General features: G+C 41.2%; 1 protein-coding gene and 1 long non-coding RNA gene across 2 annotated transcripts; one reads left to right on the forward strand and one right to left on the reverse strand.

Annotated features, from left to right (window-relative positions):
* Window positions 1-6,132: 6,132 nt before the first annotated feature.
* LOC111190855 (macrophage receptor MARCO-like) lies at window positions 6,133-21,245 on the reverse strand. Its single transcript, XM_049465654.1, has 6 exons — window positions 21,086-21,245; window positions 20,187-20,279; window positions 18,967-19,121; window positions 17,647-17,694; window positions 15,357-15,461; window positions 6,133-6,598 (listed from the first exon to the last, which is right to left on the reverse strand). The coding sequence occupies exons 1-6, from the start codon at window positions 21,165-21,167 to the stop codon at window positions 6,467-6,469; spliced, it is 615 nt and encodes a 204-aa protein (XP_049321611.1). The 5' UTR covers window positions 21,168-21,245; the 3' UTR covers window positions 6,133-6,466.
* Window positions 10,928-12,975, forward strand: LOC111190410 (uncharacterized). Its single transcript, XR_007424851.1, has 3 exons — window positions 10,928-11,157; window positions 12,090-12,160; window positions 12,886-12,975. It is a non-coding gene; the product is annotated as an uncharacterized LOC111190410 (long non-coding RNA).
* Window positions 21,246-22,188: the final 943 nt, after the last annotated feature.

Genomic DNA, 22,188 nt, shown 5'->3' on the forward strand with positions numbered 1-22,188 from the left:
AACCAGCAGGAACACGCACTGCCGTACGCCCAGCTACTTTGACCTGTCCCAGGCAACCTGTTGGGGGCACGCAGTCTAATTGGTGACACTCAGTGAAAACCTGTCTCCATGCCTTCCCTGTTGACTTCAGCAAAGGAGACTGAAACAAAGAAGACCCATGCTGTTGAAACAATTCGCTATAGCACAGACCAATAACGTTCATACCTAGTAAGCCTGGCACCTTAGCCTTCTGAGCCCTAGTGTGGGGGTCACTTGAATCTCGAACTATTAAAATTCCCATCCTTGGTAACATCCTACCTAGGACCTGGATATCTATCTCTAAGTATCCCAAATAAGGGACTTCTAATCCATTAGCAGCCCTAAGTTGGAGCCAGTGACAATCTTGAAGCTGATCTGACCATGAATGCAAATGTTCATAGTAAAACTGTTCAGTAAGAGTGGTTACCATAGAGCCTGTGTCTAACAAACAGGAAACTGTAACACCCCCCATAACTACTTCAACTACCGGGCATTCACCCATAAGCTTAGAAACACATCTAGATGTGACTGTTGAGCCCTTATTACCCTGTCCTGATGTTTGGCTCGTGCCATCAGAGGGTACTAGTTTCCCTGTGGCTCAGAAATACTAGCCACCACCCCTGTCCTAGGGCTAGACCGATTCTCCCCACCCCTAGACAGTGTTTCTGACCCCCTGCCTCCCCGGCAGAACCTTGCTATATGCCCTGCCTGATTGCAACGCAAACAAATAGGTTTCCCCGTGGAGTCATAACGATACGTCCTAGTTGGATTACCAGTAGTTTCCCTACTGGGATGAGAGTGGACATTAGTCAGAGCAAAATGGTTTAACAACATGTCTAACTGAGCTTGTTGTTTTCTAAGGCACTCCTTCAATTCCGACAATTCAGTGCTGGGCTTTACTACTACAGCTTGGCTTTCAACATTGCATTCACCTACCACTTCAACCTGAGTATCACAGGAGAAGGCCCGGGTCCTTGGATTGCCCACATGCTCACCCTCCTCCACCCATCGGATGGCTTCACTGCGAATAGTTAAAAAAGAAACATCAGTATTAAGTCGCACAGATCGTTTAAGTTCTCTCCGAAGCATACTATCCCGAACATACTCAATAAATTGATCCCGCACCAGATGGTCTGCGTTCGGAATAGTACGGGGGCTTCTACGTTTAATTACCTCCATTAGTGATAACAAAGCATGTGAATACTCACGTAACGATTCACCTTCCAATTGCCTACGTTGGAAAAATTGTTTTTGTAGACCTATATATGACTGGGAACATCCATAAATTTCTACTAAAACAGTTAAGATTTTCTCAGGATTGTTCCTTTCACTTACAGGACGAAATTTAATTTCAGTCTTCGCCTCACCATCCAAATGGTCATATATAAACAAAGCCTGTTCGACCTGAGACATATGACGGCTCTCCAAGGACCTACGAACCTCCTCCACCCAGTCCTCCACTGTTAGCCCATCTGTCGGTTTGCCTGAAAACCTTGGGCATTTTCTCTCCCTAGGTACATACACATATCTCTCAACAGCACTACGTGCATCTAACAGATTACTGCTCCGAGCCCCATCATTAACATTAGCACTACTGCTAGCCCCATCAGTAGCCCTTAATCTCTCATTATCAGCTTGAAGCTGCTGCACACGTTCTGTTAAAACCCTGAGCTGTTCTTCGATATTGAGGTCCGCCACAGACATATCAAACAAAAAAAAAAAAAAAAAAGAAAAAGAACAGATCAAGCCCACTGCTGGTCCCCCCTCAGAAAAAAAAGAAGAGAAAAGAAATATATATATATCAAATAAAGAAAAAAACAGTCTTCAACAGCTTGATCCGTGGTCCCGGCTGGTCTTCAGACAATAACCACTGTTTTTTTTTTCTGTTTTTTTTTTTTTTTTTTTTTTTTAAACTAACCAACTGGGTGCCCTTAATCTAACAATCTCAAGCCAATTATCCGAACCTCTCTCCTCTGCATCAGAATAGCCGACTACGCCAGTATGTGACCCTCACCCCTTGAGGTTATCAATTTCTAGATCACGCAAAATTCATACACCTGATACCATTAGAGAGGGCTAGATAACAGGGATAAGAGTGACTCAGAACCACCAATCGTAGTAAAAAAAAATATATAATTTTATTTTTCATCAATTATTTAAAATACATACCAACTAAACTCTAAAACCTCGGTTCACATCAATAGAGAATATCACCACTGAGCATTTAAACACAATTTCCAAGCTAGATGATAATGTCGCAAGAATAGTTCTAATGTTCCAAAAATCAAACTCTGGAGATACTAGTTTCACACTAACCAAATGCACACAAATAAATACAAAAATAGTCAAAGATAAAGCAAAAAAATAAAGAAATAAAGAAATAAAATAAATAATATGCAAACCAAACTTAAATCTCAACTAATAATAGTAACAAATTAACATGCATATCACAGCAAAGTACACCCAAAATCAGGTTTAAGTGAGTAGCGTCCAAAGAATCAAACTGGAACACTTAAGAGTATCACTTTGGGACAAAATCCTTCTACAGTAAGGGAACGTGGTATTAGTTATTATGTTACACAAGTACGTTTCGGGCACCCAGTAAAACTAAGGGTTCTTAAACAAGTACCACCCTTTCTGTACAGGTAGATATAAAATCAATCCTTATAACAGCAAAGGAATACACAGAAACCACTAAATCCTAAAAAAAAAACTATAGAAATAAACAGTGGCTATTGCCCCACAGGTCTCAGCACCCTGTCTACTGATGTTCTCCTTTAGTACAGTCCTTTAATCCCTACCAGCCATCCGAATCCGGCTCCAGCTGCTTGTTAGTTATAACGTGCTAAGCTTCACTGATGAACTTCCCAAACAGGCTCTACAATCCTCAGTCGACTGGTCCATTCACTCGCATGGTCCACACAGCCACCGGCGTCAATCAGAAAATGATTCTCCAACTTGCATAACTTGTCTCTTCCCGGGACACTCAACAACCAAGCTCCAATTAAATGAAGCAAAACCAGAGGAATATAGTTACAAAATTAGCCTGTTCCGAAGGCTAACTCACTACATACGACCGTCCGAGACCAAACGAGACCAGACGAGACCAAACGATACTTCCCCCACCTATCGCTGGGCTGAAATACACCTCAAGATGGCTGCCCCCAAGTACTACCTTCAAGATAAAAGTCCCGCTCCCCTTTAGCCACAAAACTAAATACACTTAAGATAAAGATGGCTGCCTCCAGGAGTTACCTTCAAATTAAAGGTACCCCTTGACTGCAGGCTACATATATGATGGGTCCAAAGAAATGCCAGCAGCCAATCGGGTTAGAGTATCACTTCACCACCACAAAGTTGGGAAAATTTCAACTCTCACCATGCCATAGGAAATGAACGATCACCTGCTTCGGTGTTGCTTTTACAGAGTGAACTCAGGGTTAGTCTGTGCTCACTCCCTTTAACCATAGACAACCAACGACTAACACTAACACTACCTAAACACAATATCACACAATCATTTACAGTAATTTAAGGTTGTGTGTGCGGAATACAGCAACTGCTACTAGGGGTGAGCAATATTATATCGTATACAATATATCGTGACAGAAATATCATGATATTAAAAATCCATATCGTGATAAAAGAGATGTTCTGTCTTAAAAGTAGTCTATTATTCACTGTGAAGCTTTAGGTGTATTTATTGTATAATTGTTTTAGTTTGCAGTTTATATGCATGCACTAAATATTCTGCAATATTATTTGCTGCATTATATTATTTTATGCTATATTATTTATTTTGCCACATTATGATTATTCTGTTATACTATTATACTATATTCCTGAAATGAATTAATTATTTTAAATTTAATTTACTATATCGCCAAGTATATCGTTATCGTAAATATACCCTAAAATATTGTGATATTATTTTAGAGCCATATCGCCCACCCCTAACCGCTACAATCTGATACTGATTCAACAAGAATCCAGAAGCACAGAATAACACTAAGTTCATGGTTCATCGCCTCAGCTGCCAAATATCCACCCTTCACAGAAAGATATGCGACAAATGACTACAAGAACAGCAAGAAAAAACACCCAATCCCCTTCATCCATATTCTAAACACCAACTTCAATACAAGCTCTTCACAGGGGGCATCAGCTCGGCACCTTCCTTCATCAGTGTCTCACTGAATTAAGACCACCTATCCTCAGCCCTTCTTCCCCACAACCACTGACTGGATCTTTTCAGCTACTTTTAGCAATTAAAATGAATTAATATGAATTTTATTCAGAAACCCCCTATTAACTCCAGTATAACTAAAGAGCTGCTTTCTCCTACCGTTCACTGGTGGAGCTCTGAACCACGTTGTCTCCTGTCCTTCTAAACACAGATCAATCTACTGTTTAACACCCAAACTTTTATTATAATAAACTATATAAACGTAATAGAGAATAAAATCCTTACAGCTGCTGAAGATGCTCTGAAGATGCTTTAAAGATGCTCTGAAGATGCTTTAAAGATGCTCTGAAGATGTTCTGATGATGCTCTGAAGATGTTCTGAAGATGTTCTGATGATGCTCTGAAGATGTTCTGATGATGCTCTGAAGATGTTCTGAAGATGTTCTGATGATGCTTTAAAGATGCTCTGAAGATGTGGTTTGTTGGTTTGTGATTAATCTTTGAGACAAGCTCATGCAGATGTGAAATTCTGGAGGAAAAGTTGCACAATTTCCTCAAAAACAGCCTTATTAAGGGTTTTTGCTTATTTTTTGCATTTTGTAACTATTCAGTAACGACTCATACAAAAACCTGAGTGCTCTACACATCCAGAACCAAGAAACCCATATGGAAAAGCCCATCACTCCAAAATAAAGGCTTTTTTATGGGCATATTTGCAGTGAATTCTGGGAAATCAGCTCACGAGACACTGCAAGACAAGCCACCAAAATGTGCATCTCGTTCGTGCAGTTGCCTTTAAAGGAGTTCTGGAGGTGCTGAACTCGAGTTTGCTCACCAACTCGTCCTGATTAACACCTGAGTTGGGTTTTTGTGTTCAGGTGTTTTATGTTCATGTGAAGATCAAACACTTCTTTTGTCTCCTACTGAACTGTATCTGCGTTCCTTTTTTTAATCCGTTTTTAAGTGTGTAATATTAATCTACAATGTGGTAAATAATAGAAATAAAGGATACATTTTGATTGGTAGTGTATATCAGGTTGAGGGGCTGCAGGGCTGGTCTATTGTGAGTTATTACACTGTGAGCCTGATAAATCGAGTTAATTAAAAAAAAAAAATAGGAAATCAGTTGCCTTAAAAAAGTTGAGTAATGGGAAATGAAAACTTAAGTTAGCATAACTTAAAACATCAAGTTATTACAATTAAAGGGGAAGTTGATTTAACTTTTTGATTTTTGTTTTACTGTAATACTGGATAATTTGAGTTTACTTAACTTTTTTAAGCAGCCGGTTTGCTCTTTTTTTTTGTTAAGTAACGAGGAATGAAAATTGAGTTAGCATAAATTAAAAACAGGGGAAGTTGATTTATTTGTAAGGTAGCGCAGGGGGGGAATCACTACACACTGATGGTGAGTGTCTGGTTAGTCAGAAACTGTTGGACACGCCCAGTATGCAAATAGATTGTGACAGAAACCAATAGAAAGGAAGCTGTTAATGACAAAACAGACTAAACTCAGTTATTATCATAAGTTGGTTCAACAACTCAAAGATCTCAGTTTGAATAGTACAGTATATGTGCTCACAAATTCAGTTCAACTAACTCAAAATAGTTGAGTATTGTTTAGAAATATCCAATTTTATATAAAACAGACTTAAATCATTTGAGTTTAAACAGTGTATCAGAGTAATGGATATTTACTGTTTTAAAGCTAGAAAAGCTGAGGATGGAGAACTTGGTCATTCTAGTGTTACACTTGATTCAACTTGAAGTCATGAGGTTGTGGTCAGATTATTCTCAAAAAATTAAAATATTAAGGAGAATCTCTATAAAAACTCCTGAGGAGAAATTCTTTAATTCTACAGTAATTCCACTGTTCCTCCTACATTTAACCCTTCAGTTCTTACTGTTAGAGATTGTAGAGATAAGTAGGAGAAGTTTAATGCAAGGAAAGTTTATTTGTATGGCATCTTTCTTTCTTTCACACAGGCAAATTAAGTGCATTACAGATGTATATTTATATATTTTAAGAATTATTTTTTCTTTATTACTTCTGGTGATCTCCTCCCATCAGGTGGAGGAAGATGGGCGGAGTTAAGAGCATAGCTGTTGATCTGATGGTGGTTTAATACAGGAGTCTATACAGATCCATACAGGGAATCTGTACACACAAGACTCTATTCATATTACAGTATATTTCTCATTTAATGCAGGAAATAATGCAGGAAAAATGTATTTTTAAATCACAAGTCATTTGTTATATTACATTTATCCACTTGGTCCAGGTGCTCCAGGTGGTCCACGTGGTCCAGTTTGTCCTGGTGGTCCACGTGCTCCTATTGGTCCCACTGGTCCAGGTGGTCCTTGAGGTCCAGGTGGTCCGGGTGGCCCAGATAATTTCTGTAAATCAGGGGTATTTAAAATTGAGGGAGTAAAAGAAACGCTTGTAGGATTGAGTTCTGAAACATCCTGTTTAACCTGCATTACCATTCAACGTTTTTAACACAAATACTGCAATAAAAACCCACATCACAGCCTGGATTAACACAAATCTCTGATTACTCTTGTAAAAGAAAAGTGAATTTAAGTCTATTTTGTTTTACATACTTTCAGCATAAAAGTTAATATTATTTAAATACATAATAAATGTACAATTTTGGAACAACTTATGGCAACGTAAGCCTATTTCTATAACTGTAATTAAGCTTAATTTAAATACAACATTAAGAGTATGAGGTTGTGCATCTGAGCGCTTTTTTCTTCTGCAAACTTAAGCAGATTTAAGATAGATTTAAGTTTGTGTTTTTTAAATATAATTTGTAATACACTTGAAGTATATATTTGTAAATTTAATACTTTAGTGCTAATGGTAAAAAAAAACACCTACACTAAAGTGCACTTTAAGCAGCATTTAATGCCAATACATTGTTTTAATCAACACAACGTTTTATTTAAAGCATATTGCTTGAAAATTGAATTGAAAATGTACTTTTAGTATTCTTTACCTAATTGAAACATACTTTTAATGCTCGTAAGTATACTTTCTTGTCAAAATGGTAGACACTGAGGGTGTAAAGGTGTCTATAAACGTCTCTCAGAGGCCACATTATGGTAGTGAACCTCCTGGTGAGAGATCATTAACTATGATGTGATATTGTCTGATATTGTCTGCAAATATTCAGAAAAACGAGTCGATCAGGAAAAGCACCGTGTCTACATCGACCCGTCAATTAGTATTCATGGCCCCGCCCACCTCGGCTTGGGACCTCCTACTGGCAGAGCTGAAGCCGGGCGGCGCCGTCTCGTCAGATAGGAGATAACTAATAGCGCTAGGAACAGCATGCAGTTCATTCCTGTGTTATTTGTGCGAATATATTGTAATACATTGTAAAGACTGTTATTAGTGTAAAAATATCTTTATTTTAAAATGTTTATAACTGTTGTTCATCTCGCTGCCTCCTGGTGTTGCAGTGCTGTTAGCCAATCAGAGGCGATATGTTTGCATGTATGAATATTCATGAGCAAGAGCTAAAATTCTATCGTTCTCACATGGTATTCTTTCATACTAGAGCCACAACTAGTAATTAAGTAATATAATACAGGAAATTGACAAATCCTGCACCTAACAGCTGGGGTTATGCATAGGGCTCAGCCAGGATCTACTACTCACTCAACTAACAACAATAGCAAAACCACCACAATCTGATACTGGCTCGACAAGAATCCAGAAGCACAGCCTAACACTATGTTCATGGTCCATTGCCTCAACTGCCAAGTAACAGACCTACCAAAAAATAACCTATGAACACACAGAATCCCTCCTTAATCTAAGCTCACTTCCTTTAACTATGGCAACAACACACTTACCTAAGCACAATCACACACAATAAATCACATTATAAGTTGCGTGAGCAAAACACAGCAACCACTACCATCTGATACTGGCTCGACAAGAATCCAGAAGCATAGCGAACTATGTTCATGGTCCGTGCCTCAACTGCCAAGTACTCAGACGTCTACAAAAACTCATGAGACAAATTATTACAAGAGCAGGACCACACCAATCCCCTTCATCAAACTCTAACACAAACTTCAGTGCAAGCTCTTCTCAGGGGTCATCAGGCAGGCACCTTCCTTCGTCAGTGTTTTGCTGAATTAGGCCCACGACACCTCCAAAAGGCTCAACAGTGAAGTCTGGCGTCCCAGACCCACCCCCCTCCAAGCTTGCTGTAGAAGCACAAACTCACTCCCTTCCCCACGTAGCCTCAGCCCTTCTGAACCACAACCACTGACTAGACCTTTCAGCTACATCTGACAACTCCTTCACTACAGTCCTTAGCACACGACCTCCAATTCCCAATTCAGACAGCAGTCTTGTGGCAGACTTCGCAACAAAGCCTCTAGTACCTACCTCTACCGGTCTAATATACGCTTGCCACCCACGCTCTCTCACCTCAGCCACCAAGTCTGTATACTTCAGCCTTTTCCTTTCATAAGCTCCATCTACCTCGTCTTCAAACGGAACAGTCAGCTCTATAAAATACACTATCCGCTTACTTTCAGAGTACAACACTACATCCGGCCTCAAGGTTGTAACCAGAATGCACTCTGGGATCTGCAGTTTACTACCTACATCCACTAATAACTTCCAATCTCGTGCATTGGCCCACTTACCAGCAGTTTTCAAGCACTGTGCTGTTTCTCCACTATGCTGCCCCTCACGCACAAACGTGATTACCCTACTGCAACCTACCACGGGCATGTTATTAACTTCTAACCGTTTCTTATCAAGTGCACCTGCAAAAGATCTAAGTACCTGATTATGCCTCCATGTGTAGCGCCCCTGGGATAGACTCACCTTACATGCCGACAAAATGTGCTTCAGCGTGCCACTTCCTGCACATAGCTTACAACTTGGATCCTCACCCACCCACTGAGCAAGGTTTTGTGGCGTTGGCAGAACATCATATGTAGCTCCCAAAAGAAACTTTATACGGCCTGTATCCAATCCCCATAACTCTCGCCAGGTGATTCTCCGCTTCTCTACACTTTCCCATCTCATCCACTGCCCCTGTTTACTCTGCCCTGCTGCTTTTGCCCTCCTTGCTTCCTCCTCCTGCTCACGAATAAACCCTGTAACCATACGCCTTTTCTCAGGTGATGTGGCCTTGCCGAATGCTTTCCAAGAATCACCTAAACCTAATCCTGCCCTCCCCTTTTGCACCTGCCCCACAACATCCCTGTGCTCCAGTGCCCTCCTTGCGGCTTGAGTAGCTTCTCGAGCATTCCACTTTCTCCCAGACCTAGTCACTGGTGCTGTTGCTTTAACCAGCCCGTCTTTTGACCCTAACAACTGCATTTCACGTCCTACCTTAGCACATTTGAACTCCTCAACCAAGCTCGTCAACGGCAGTTCCAGCATCCCTCTCCCACACCACGCCACACTACTAAGGCAACGCGGCACCCCCAACCATGTCCTCATAGCCTTGCTCATAACCCTTTCTAACCTCTCAACCTCAGAAATCGGAATATCATAAACTGTAAGTGGCCACCTTAGACGAGGCAACAAACCAAACTGCAGACACCACAATTTTAATTTACCTGGCCGAAAAGACTTATCAATTCTATTAATGGCCTCCATCATTTCTGTCCTCAACCCTTCCACCTGCTCTTTATCATTCAGTGCTGCAGTATACCACCTACCTAAACTCTTAACTGACTTTTCCAATATAGATGGTATGACTTCTCCCTCCATCATAAACCTTTCTTGTATCAATTTCCCTTTAACGATTGATACACTCCTAGACTTGCTCGGTTTAACTTTCATCCTAGCCAGCCTAAGATTATCATTTAACTTCCCTAGCAGTCGCCGGGTACATGGCACCGTGGTCGTTAATGTTGTCATATCGTCCATAAACGCCCTAACTGGTGGGAGCCGGGTGCCATCATGCAGCCTCTCCCCGCCTACGACCCACTTAGAAGCCCTAATAATCACCTCCATTGCCATCGTAAACGCTAGCGGTGAAATTGTACAACCTGCCATTATACCTATTTCCAGTCGTTGCCAAGATGTGACACACTCCCCTACACTAAAGCAAAACTGTATGTCTTCAAAATAGGCTTTAACTAACCTTGAAATCTCTTCTGGAACCCTAAAAAAATTGAATGCCTTCCACAACAATGCATGCGGTACCGAACCAAAAGCATTAGCCAGATCTAAAAACACCACATGTAGATCCTTTTTCTCGGCTCTTGCTGTTTGAATCTGATGCCAAATCATACTATTATGCTCTATGCAACCAGAAAAACCTGCAATTCCTGCCTTTTGAACAGACGTATCAATTAAATGATTTCTTTTCAGGTACGCTGCTAGTACGTGCAACCACACTAAAGAAGATCTTACCCTCCACATTCAACAAGCTTATGGGACGGAACCGATCAATAGCCACAGAATCCTTTTCTTTTGGGATAAGAACACCACCTGCTCTGCGCCACTCCTTTGGAATAATCCCCTTCTTCCACACTATAGCCATTAATTTCCATAGAAACTTCAAAACATCTGGTGCACTTTTATATAATCTATATGGAACCCCATTTGGCCCTGGGGCAGAACCTGCCTTTGCAGCCTTCACCACCTCCTGAACCTCACTCCACCTAGGGGGGTTAACATCCATTTTCCACTCTATGGGTCTGTCCCAAAACCTAGGGAGCTCTCTACATAGACAGCTTCTTACGTCATGGGATGCGCGTTCCCGAGAAGTAGGCTGTCCCAATTCTTAGATACCTTAAAATGCTGTCTACTAAGATACCTTATTCTGACCCTGTAATAAGAGAGCATTAGACCCTTCCTCAGCCGGTAAGGCAATCCCATGATGCAGCGCGGGCAGCACAGCGTAGCTCAACTTCTTCCATCATGGCGGACGGAAGTGGATCGGCCAGCGGCGAAGTCATTTTCAAATGTAAGTTATTTAAGTTTTTATAGCGTAAGTGTGGTGTTTCATGAGTTTTCTTGGCATAAAATAACATAAATTAGCGTTTTATTTGTAGTTTTGGTTAGTTGGTGGCCGTTTTCCAGTTTTTTATATATCGAGGTGTTAGCATTTATGCTAGCGGGTTTTGAAGCGCCAGTGCATTGTTTTAGATGGGCTGATGCTAACTAGCCTGTTAGCTCAATAGCTAAGTAGCCTCACTGGCGATATTCAGCGCTTTTTTTTATCAGTCGCCGTAATATTTTATTAGTTAACTCAGTTAACCCTTTCTGTATAGTTAGTTAGACCTGTCGGGTTTATACGATCTGTATGTGGGCTGTTTAACGTGATAGCCAGTGTTCAGATATACAAATTACTTCCACTCTTTTAGGGAGCAGATCAGCAATAGAAGCCTTTATAAAGGCTCGCAAGAGAGGCTCTTCACTGGGGAGAAAAACTCAGCTCTCTCAGCATGGAATTAAGAGCTTATTTAAGCTAAACTAGTTAGTTATTTAACGATAATATATTCTTATTATATTCCATCTTAAATTATGCAGCTTTTACAATTTGATACATTAATCCAACCAGCTAGCTAATGGCTTATGATTACAATAATAAAACAATAGGTTTGTGGCAAATAAGTTGATAGAAAACCCGCTTTAGAAAACTAGTTAATACGTAACTAATGCATTGCCAGTTACAGCATATCTAAGCTAATATTAAGCTAATAATTGCTTAAGTTATACATTCATGCATTTAGGCATCTTTCTAAACTAATTAAAAAATGTAGGTAGATTTTGCAAAATGTTTGTTTACACTTAAATCGAAGCCATTGTGTAGATCACTGAAGTTAAAATGGTGTTATTTTCCTCAACTATAAAGCATCTTAATGCCATAATTTGTTTTTGTTTGTTCTTTGACAGGACTATTGTTCTGGAATTGGGGCTTGCGGACAAAGTAAAAGAAATGGGAAAACTTAAAAAATAAATACAATGTAAGTTCAAAGATGAATCTGAAATTGTGTAGAATAATTTATGTATTTTATTGATTTTTATGTATTGATTTGAGTGTAGTATAGATATGTAAATTATTGTTAAAGTATAATTGAGGGGGAGAGAGAAGAGAGCAGAGCAGGAGCGGTCAGAGCGCTTGTATAACCTCCTAGAAAAGCTAGTTAACAAAATTAACTGAGAATAATTTATGCATGTTTTACAATAAAGTTGTCGTTTTTTTTAAGTTGAGAACTGGCATTTGTGTGTTTTTAAAGCAGTCATGGAAAACTAATGCATGCCTTGTAGGTATTCTATACTGATATAAACCTACTTAATAGGTTGTTCATAATAACACTGAAATTCATACTTCAGTTATATTGTTTGTATTGTTTATTCTAACCACACTTACAGAACAAGACTAATATTAACAGTGAGTGGAACACGTGAACTGGTTTAAAGTAGCACAAAATAAGACAATGAAATAAGACATTTTAAACTAGAACATTAAACAAACATGAATGATGCGTGTACAATATTTACACAATATTGGCAGTGCAAATTTAACATTTAATGAAAACCAAACTGATCTATTTGTTTCCAGTTTGATAAAATCACTGGACACCAGCAATGTTGGGACAAAGTTGCTCCCGTAATTGGTGGCCACTGACAGCTGTGATGTCTTCTTCCTGCACATCAGCTTCCTCATCTTCATCTGCTTCCTCCTCAGGCTGAACAACATCTCCCGCTCCCATGCAGATGTTGTGCAGAGTGACACAGGCAGCAATCACCTCTGGCACATACCTTGGGTTCACTTCTTGAGCATGCAGGAAAATTGACCTCTATCTGGTCTTCAGCGTCCCAAAACCACGTTCAATTGTAGAACGTGCCCTTGCATGATGCCTATTGAAGGCCACCCTCTCTTCTCCTCTGACAGGCTTCTTGAATGGAGTGATGAGGGCTATGGGCTGAGAGATACATGGGTACCCACCATCACCAAGGATCATGTAGCCTCTGGGTGGGAAAGTGGCCTGCCGATACAGAGTGCTGTAACAGAGCGCCCTTGCATCACGTACTGAGCCAGGAAAGCAAATAAAAACATCAAGAAACTTTGCCTGGTGGTCACAGACAGCCTGAAATTGCACAGAGGGGTAGAGCTTCCGATTTCTGTAGCACTGTGCATCAGGTTCTCCAGGGTCTTTGATTTGCACATGGCACCCATCTATGGCACCCACTACAGAGTGGAAAGCTGCATGGATTCCCAGCCTCACAAAGTCATCAGAGATGCTCTGCAGTTCTCCGGGTTTTGGGTGCCGGATAACTTTCGGAAGGATTCACCGCATTTCATTGGCCACTCTGTGAATTACACGGTGCACTATAGAACGGGGCATAGAAAAAGCACGGGACACAACACAGTATGATGTGCCACAGGCCAACCAAAAAAGAAAAAACAAGACTTCAATGGTCCCTCCCCAACCATGGGTGCTCTTGTGCTGAATAAGTTTAAAAAGCACTTTCAGGGATTCACGATTCAGGCGAAAGTCAGGCTTGGTGTCTTGGGTGTCGTCTGGGAATATTCTCAGAAGTGGTACACTTGAATTCAGAGCACAGTATCTTGTAGGTCTTTCTCCCTGCAAGAAAAATTACTTTTATATATGCTATTTATTTATTTATTTATTTATTTAGTGTGTGTGAACAGTTATTTTGCAAAACAGAAAAGTGATTTGTTCCTTTTTTTTTTCCTGTTTTGTAAATTAACTGTTTGCACAGGTTCTATTTATGTATTTATTTATTGATTGATTGATTAATTGTTAATAAATGAATTGTCTGCATATGTATAGTTGTATCACTTTGAAGTTAGCATAAAATAAAATGCATTTGCAAAAACAGATGAGTGCTATTCTTTAAACAAACCTTTCATGCTTAAAAGACAGCATTTGTCTGTCTGCATATAAACTTTTTCCCCCCCACAATTTTCAATTAATTGTATCAGCTTGATTATTAGCAACTATTTAATCAATATAAATGTATTAAATAAACTATGTAGGTGTTCTGTACATGTTGTTATAATAATTATTCATTGTTATTATTATTATTATTATTATTATTATTATTATGATTATTATTAATAGCTTAATTAATTAATTGTTGTTAAAATACCATAGTTTTTACAATGAACTAATATGGGGGGGTGTTAATAGTGGAATTTTTACCACAGAGTATAAGAGGAAATGTTTTTTTCTGAGCGGATCTTACCTGTTCAAGGGCAGAAATCAGCGCTCTTCTTCTTAAATTTCGGACTCTGGCTGCAGCATGTCTACTCTCACGTCTCTGTCGCTCTTCCTCCAGCGCAAAAACGATTAAAATTGTAATAAAAACAGCAAGAGGTTCGTCCATAATGCCGGTAGGGTGATGAGGTGGTTCCCGCGGCTGAGGTAAGTAAACAGTGGGCGCGTGCTGTGGGCGGGGCCAAGTCGTGACGCAGTCGCTGCCTAACTAGAGAGTCCCAATAATGTGTCTTATAAGGCTGGATGGTGGTTAGAACGCTGTCTAGTTAAACAGCTGTCTACGTAGTCAGTGCCTACATAGAGAGCTCACTAGGTTTTGGGACAGACCCTATATCACCTAACGGCGGCATGTCTGCTGGTAGGTCCAGGTCGCTAGACCTTTCCTTCTCTGTGTAAACACTCTTAAAGTGCTCCTCCAACTCCCTCTTTCCGACCTTTAGATTTCCTGATTTCTCCTTACTAAACAGACTCTTAACAAACCTAAATGGATCTCTAAAGAACTCTATCCTAGCACGCTCCTTCTTCTTCCTCCTTTTCCTCATAGCCTCTGCTCTCCGCAATTTTACCAACTTACTTCTCAACTCCTCCTGCAAAACTCAATGCCCTCTCTTTCTGCCTCATTCCCCTTCTTCCACTTCTTTCTGAGTAACCTTGATTCCTTAACCAGTTTTTCTATTTCTACCTGCCGCCTTGATTTAACTACATCTTGACACTTTACATTTTAAACTGATGGAAAAAACAATGGAATGAGACCTTTAATTGGTTTCTATGGTGTCGCTAGGTGGTTGCTAAAGATTTCCTAGAAAGTTTCAGAACATTCTGAATTAGAAACACCTGAGGGAAGAACAAACATGTACGAATCATCAATTATTAATCAAAACTCCGCCTATTAGTGTAAACCACTCCCCCTTACCTGGTGAAGGTGTTCACACACCCAGCCTTGTTCTTCTCCAGGGATGAACGGCGTCTCCAAGCTCACCTGATCTCCAACCAGTTTACACCCACTCACACTCTCATCCTGTAGAGTTACAACTACAGTCAGTTACTCACCCCCAGATCACTCCACTACACTCCCCACATCACTCTACAGTCAGTTACTCACCCCCAGATCACTCCACTACACTCCCCACATCACTCTACAGTCAGTTACTCACCCCCAGATCACTCCACTACACTCCCCATCACTCCACAATCAGTTACTCACCGCCAGATCACTCCACTACACTCCCCACATCACTCTACAGCCAGTTACTCACCCCCAGATCACTCCACTACCCCACTCCCCACATCACTCTACAGCCAGTTACTCACCCCCAGATCACTCCACTACACTCCCCACATCACTCTACAGCCAGTTACTCACCCAGATCATTCCACTACACTCCCCATCACTCCACAATCAGTCACTCACCCCCAGATCACTCCACTACACTCCCCACATCACTCTACAGTCAGTTACTCACCCCCAGATCACTCCACTACACTCCCCACATCACTCTACAGTCAGTTACTTACCCCCAGATCACTCCACTACACTCCCCACATCACTCTACAGCCAGTTACTCACCCCCAGATCACTCCACTACACTCCCCACATCACTCTACAGCCAGTTACTCACCCCCAGATCACTCCACTACACTACCCACATCACTCTAGTCAATTATTCACCCCCAGATCACTCCACTACACTCCCTACATCACTCTACAGTCAGTTACTCACCCACAGATTACTCCACTACACTCCCCACATCACTCTACAGTCAGTTACTCACCCCCAGATCACTCCACTACACTCCCCACATCACTCTACAGTCAGTTACTCACCCCCAGATCACTCCACTACACTCCCCACATCACTCTACACTCAGTTACTCACCCCAGATCACTCCACTACACTCCCTACATCACTCTACAGTCAGTTACTCACCCCCAGATCACTCCACTACACTCCCCATCACTCCACAATCAGTTACTCACCCCCAGATCACTCCACTACACTCCCCACATCACTCTACACCCAGTTACTCACCCCCAGATCACTCCACTACACTCCCCACATCACTCTACAGCCAGTTACTCACCCCCAGATCACTCCACTACACTCCCCATCACTCCACAATCAGTTACTCACCCCCAGATCACTCCACTACACTCCCCATCACTCTACAGTCAGTTACTCACCCCCAGATCACTCCACTACACTCCCCACATCACTCTACAGTCAGTTACTCACCCCCAGATCACTCCACTACACTCCCCACATCACTCTACACCCAGTTACTCACCCCCAGATCACTCCACTACACTCCCCACATCACTCTACAGCCAGTTACTCACCCCCAGATCACTCCACTACACTCCCCATCACTCCACAATCAGTTACTCACCCCCAGATCACTCCACTACACTCCCCATCACTCTACAGTCAGTTACTCACACCAGATCACTCCACTACACTCCCCACATCACTCTACAGTCAGTTACTCACCCCAGATCACTCCACTACACTCCCCACATCACTCTACAGTCAGTTACTCACCCCCAGATCACTCCACTACACTCCCCACATCACTCTACAGTCAGTTACTCACCCCCAGATCACTCCACTACACTCCCCACATCACTCTACAGTCAGTTACTCACCCCAGATCACTCCACTACACTCCCCATCACTCCACAATCAGTTACTCACCCCCAGATCACTCCACTACACTCCCCACATCACTCTACAGTCAGTTACTCACCCCCAGATCACTCCACTACACTCCCCACATCACTCTACAGTCAGTTACTCACCCCCAGATCACTCCACTACACTCCCCATCACTCTACAGTCAGTTACTCACCCCAGATCACTCCACTACACTCCCCATCACTCTACAGTCAGTTACTCACCCCCAGATCACTCCACTACACTCCCCATCACTCCACAATCAGTTACTCACCCCCAGATCACTCCACTACACTCCCCACATCACTCTACAGTCAGTTACTCACCCCCAGATCACTCCACTACACTCCCCACATCACTCTAGTCAATTACTCACCCCCAGATCACTCCACTATACTCCCTACATCACTCTACAGTCAGTTACTCACCCCCAGATCACTCCACTACACTCCCCACCTCACTCTACCGTCAGTTACTCACCCCAGATCACTCCACTACACTCCCCACATCACTCTACAGTCAGTTACTCACCTCTGCAACCAGGAGCTTTCTTCCTTTAGCCTGAGTTATCAGCCAATCCTGCACGCGCACACACACACACACACACACACATAAACACACACACACACGCAGTGTTAGGTGTTGGATTGGTGGTTTCTAGGGTGTTGCTAGGCTGTTGAAGTGGTGTTGTTTCCAGGTTTCTACGTGATTTTAAGGTGGATATACTGTTTTACAGTCTTACTTCAGTGCTTTATAGATTATGGCCAGAGGGTTGCTATGATGTTGCCAGGTGTTTATCAGTTGGTATTTAGGGTATTGGTGGGTGGATGCTGCAGTGTTGCTAAATATTTCTGTTGGGTATTTATTAGTGGTTGCTATGGTGTTGCTAGGTGTTTAGTGGTATTTAGGGTTTTGCTAGGTAGATGCTTTGTGCTTTCTAGTGTATTGCAAGGTGGTTGGCAGAGAGTCGCTAGTTATTGTGAGGTGGTTCCTTGGGTATTAGGTTGGTGTTGATGGATATTTGTTAGCAATACCATAGTAACCACCTATGTTGTTCTTGTGGTGTTGGGAGGTTTTTACCAGTTGTTTTTAAGGCTATATTGATGGTGATTGTTCGAGTGTGGCTAAAAATGTTACGCAGTTTCTAGGTTAGCGTAAGGTGGTTGATAGGGTGTTGCTAGATTTTAGTTTTAAGGTTTTAATGTTAATGGTAGATGGTTCTTAGGGATTTAATAGGTATTAGGTTGTTTTTTTTTTCGGTATTGCCCTGTGGTTACTATAGTTTGTAAATAAACATTTGTTAAGTGGTTTCTAGATTAGCGAAAGGTGGTTACTAGGGTATTGCCTGGTGGATGGTAGATATTTGTTTTAAGGTTTTAAGGGTAATGGTAGATGGTTTATAAGGTGCTGATGGGTATTAGTTGGGTTTTTAGGTATTGTGCTGTGGCTAAACATTTGTTAAGTGGTTTCTAGGTTAGCGTAAAGTGGTTTCTAGGGTATTGACAGGTTGTTGCTAGTGCACTACTAGTTTAAATCATATCAGTTTAAATCAATACAAAGTAGAGTACAGTGGGTTTGCTAAGCTAATATAATCATGTATCTAATTATGTTAGTCATTATTAATATAGCTTAAAAATAAGGTATATCTGTATTCTGTGTGTAGGTGGTTGATAGGGTGTTACTAGATATTGGTAACTTGATTTTTAGGTTATTGCTAGGTGGTTTGTAGGGTGTTTCTTGGTATTTGGAACTTAAACTAGTGTTGATTTACTGTAGATATGTATACTGTCTATAGTATGAATCTAATCAGTGAATATAATTATTAAAATTAATACTCAGGTGATAAATTACCCTCAGTTCAGGTGTGAGTACAGCGAGTCTGATGTTGGATGCTTTGGCGCTACAGTAGTTTGCTGCTTTAGTACAGTTCCCCTCCGCCTCCCAGATAAAGTAGAAAGAATCATCATGAAGAAGCCACGCCCCTTTATTCTCCTCCAATACCGACCCTGAAAAAATGATACAATGAGACCAATAATAATAATAATAATAATTAAATTTGCAAGTGTAATTCTCATAGACCGACCCTAATCACAGTACCTAGAGAAAGTAACTGAACTCTTTGGAATTGTGTAAATTTTTGAATTGATTAATAATTACCTAAAGCATTAATTACCTAAATAAAAAATTTAGTTGTTACCCATAGCCAATTACCCAACACAGACTCCCCCTATCACTAGTATCACTAGTAGTGCCCCAGCACACGCCTCCTCCGATACAGAAGTCAGACTCCGCCTCTTTTTAAACTGCTGCTGATGCTGTAGCATTGCAGAGTAGCATCAAAGCGCTAACGCTCGGAGGAAAGCGCAGCGTCTCGGTTCTGATACATCAGCTCACAGATGCAGCCTTGTGCTGATCCACAGCACCCTAGGAGTGATGAGGGGAAAGAGAGAGCACCATCTACTGTACTGTACCCACCCAGAGAGAGCAAGACCTACTGTACTCTCTCAGGACTTCGGCAGCTGATGGCAAGCTGCATGACCGGGATTTGAACCAGTGATCTCCCGATCATAGTGGAAGTGCTTAGCCTGCTTTTTAATACCATTTCTTATGAAGGATAACATCTTTTCATGTAAACCTTGAATAGAAATCATCAATATTAAAAACATAAAAACTAGAGAACTAAAACAAAATAAAAGGTTTGGAGGAACATGAACTGATTTGTATTTACTAAAATATTTATTTTGAAGTGATGCTTAAGACGTTACATTTTTATTCTTCATATTTTGGCCATGCAGATTTATTTTAATTTTATAAAATGTTTTCTAGTTATGATTTTCATACCTTATCTAACATGAAACCTTTTTAAGAAAAGCTTGAATATAAATCATCAATATTAATGAGCGTAATATCAGACAGAACATTGATTAAACACAGACAGTGCAGGCCAGAAAAAGTAAGTGAACCCTGATTTTGAAATTTTATTTCTCTTTTAAATATTATTAAAACTTCTGTTTCTTATTAAAGTGAAAATCATAAACCAGAACGAACTATCTAAACTGATCAGTACTTACTGTAAAAGAGTCCGATCAGGATCAATCCAGCGATCAATAACAGAGAGTTAAAGATCATCAGCATCATCATCAGCTTGCTGCTCCTCTCTGATCCTGTAGGAGACGGAATTCAGCAGGACATTTGTTAAAATAACATTAAATTAATATTAATAATTGTGATCACTGTACTGGTGATGGTGATGGTGATGATGGTGGTGATGGTGATGGTGGTGATGATGGTGTTGGTGATGATGGTAATGATGATGGTGATGATGATGATGGTAGTGTTGGTGATGATGATGGTGGTGGTGTTGGTGATGATGATAGTGATGGTGGTGATGGTGGTGTTCGTGATGGTGGTGATGGTAGTGTTGGTGATGATGGTGATGGTGGTGATTGTGATGGTGATGGTGGGGATGGTGATGGATGTGTTGGTGGTGATGGTGATGGTGGTGATGATGGTGATGATGGTGGTGATGATGGTGATGGTGATGGTGGTGTTGGGTAATGTTGGGTCTCACCGGGTTCTGGGTGGAGGTTCTTCACTACTGAAGGCTGATGGTGGTGATGATAGTAATGGTGGTGATGGTGGTGGTGATGGTGATGATGGTGATGGTGGTGGTGATGGTGGTGATGGTGGTGATTGTGATGGTGATGTGGTGATGGTGGTGGTGATGGTATGGTGATGGTTATAATGATGATGGTGAAGGTGGGGTTGGTGGTGGTGATGATGGTAATGGTGATGGTGGTGATGATGGTAATGGTGGTGATGGTGGTGGTGATGGTGGTGATTGTGATGGTGATGTGGTGATGGTGGTGGTGATGGTATGGTGATGGTGATAATGGTGATGGTGAAGGTGGGGTTGGTGGTGGTGATGATGGTGATGGTGATGGTGGTGTTGGGTTATGTTGGGTCTCACCGGGTTCTGGGTGGAGGTTCTTCACTACTGAAGGCTGGTTCAGGGTCTGGTAGACGTCCTCCGTCTTCTCAGACGACGACATCTCAGAGAGGATCTTCTGGAGCCTCCTCACTTTCCAACAGGATCTTCAGCTCTCTTCTAAATTAGTTTATTTTAAACATTTAAAACAATTAATTAATATAATTCAGGAAGACGATGAATCCTGCACCTAACAACTGGAGTTATGGATAGGGCTCAGCCAGGATTTATTACTGTTTTTTTTTGCACTATAAGCTGCACCTAAAATCCTTTAATTTTTCCCAAAATCATCATCACAGCTCTTTATAATCCGGTGCTCCTTATGTATGAATTCTATCAGTCAGGTATTAAGGAGCAGTAAAGACACTCCACTGAAGTACAGAGTTATACAGGGGTTTCAGTGAAGTTTAACTAGTTTCCTGTTCAGAGGTGAGTATTATCAACCGGTAGCCTGCTGCTAAACCCAGCTAGCACTACTGGAGCAGCATTAGCATTACCCGCTAAGACTCTAATCTTACTGTAAATAAGCAGAAGCTCTTTCCTCACCCAGTAAACAGTTTTCAGGAGAGAAATCTGTGTAGATTAAAAACCGGCAATCGATTAACTTTAAAACATTTTTTTATTACAGTTTTGTTTACTTAGCCTAGCTTTAGTTCACTAAGTTAGTATTTTATCGCCTAGTTTAACAGAGTAATCAAAGCCCAGGATCGAGCCCACAGTGGCTTCTTCCTCTTCTTTTTGCGTTTTTCTGAGCACAAAAGCGCATCCATCACGCAAAGCGTTTCTGTGGCCAGGATTGATGATCGTCAGATTCTATGCCTCTCCGCCGCGATGACCTACGAACTCTCGCAAGGACGCCGGCGATGATTATTTGGTTACTATCGTGTAGTGTTGCCAGTCCCCCGAGAACGACACAAAGCGAAGATAACTGCTTAATCTGACATAGTGAACATCGTGAGGGACAAAAATGTTGTGTAGTCTGAGTGTTCATGTTCCATTTCCTCAACTGCCAAGTATCCAGACCTATAGAGAAAATTACCCAGTACTCAGTACTCTTCACAACAAACTAAAAAAATACTCCTCAT

Source organism: Astyanax mexicanus, chromosome 1, assembly GCF_023375975.1.
Source record: "Astyanax mexicanus isolate ESR-SI-001 chromosome 1, AstMex3_surface, whole genome shotgun sequence".
Classification (NCBI taxonomy): Eukaryota; Metazoa; Chordata; class Actinopteri; order Characiformes; family Acestrorhamphidae; genus Astyanax; species Astyanax mexicanus.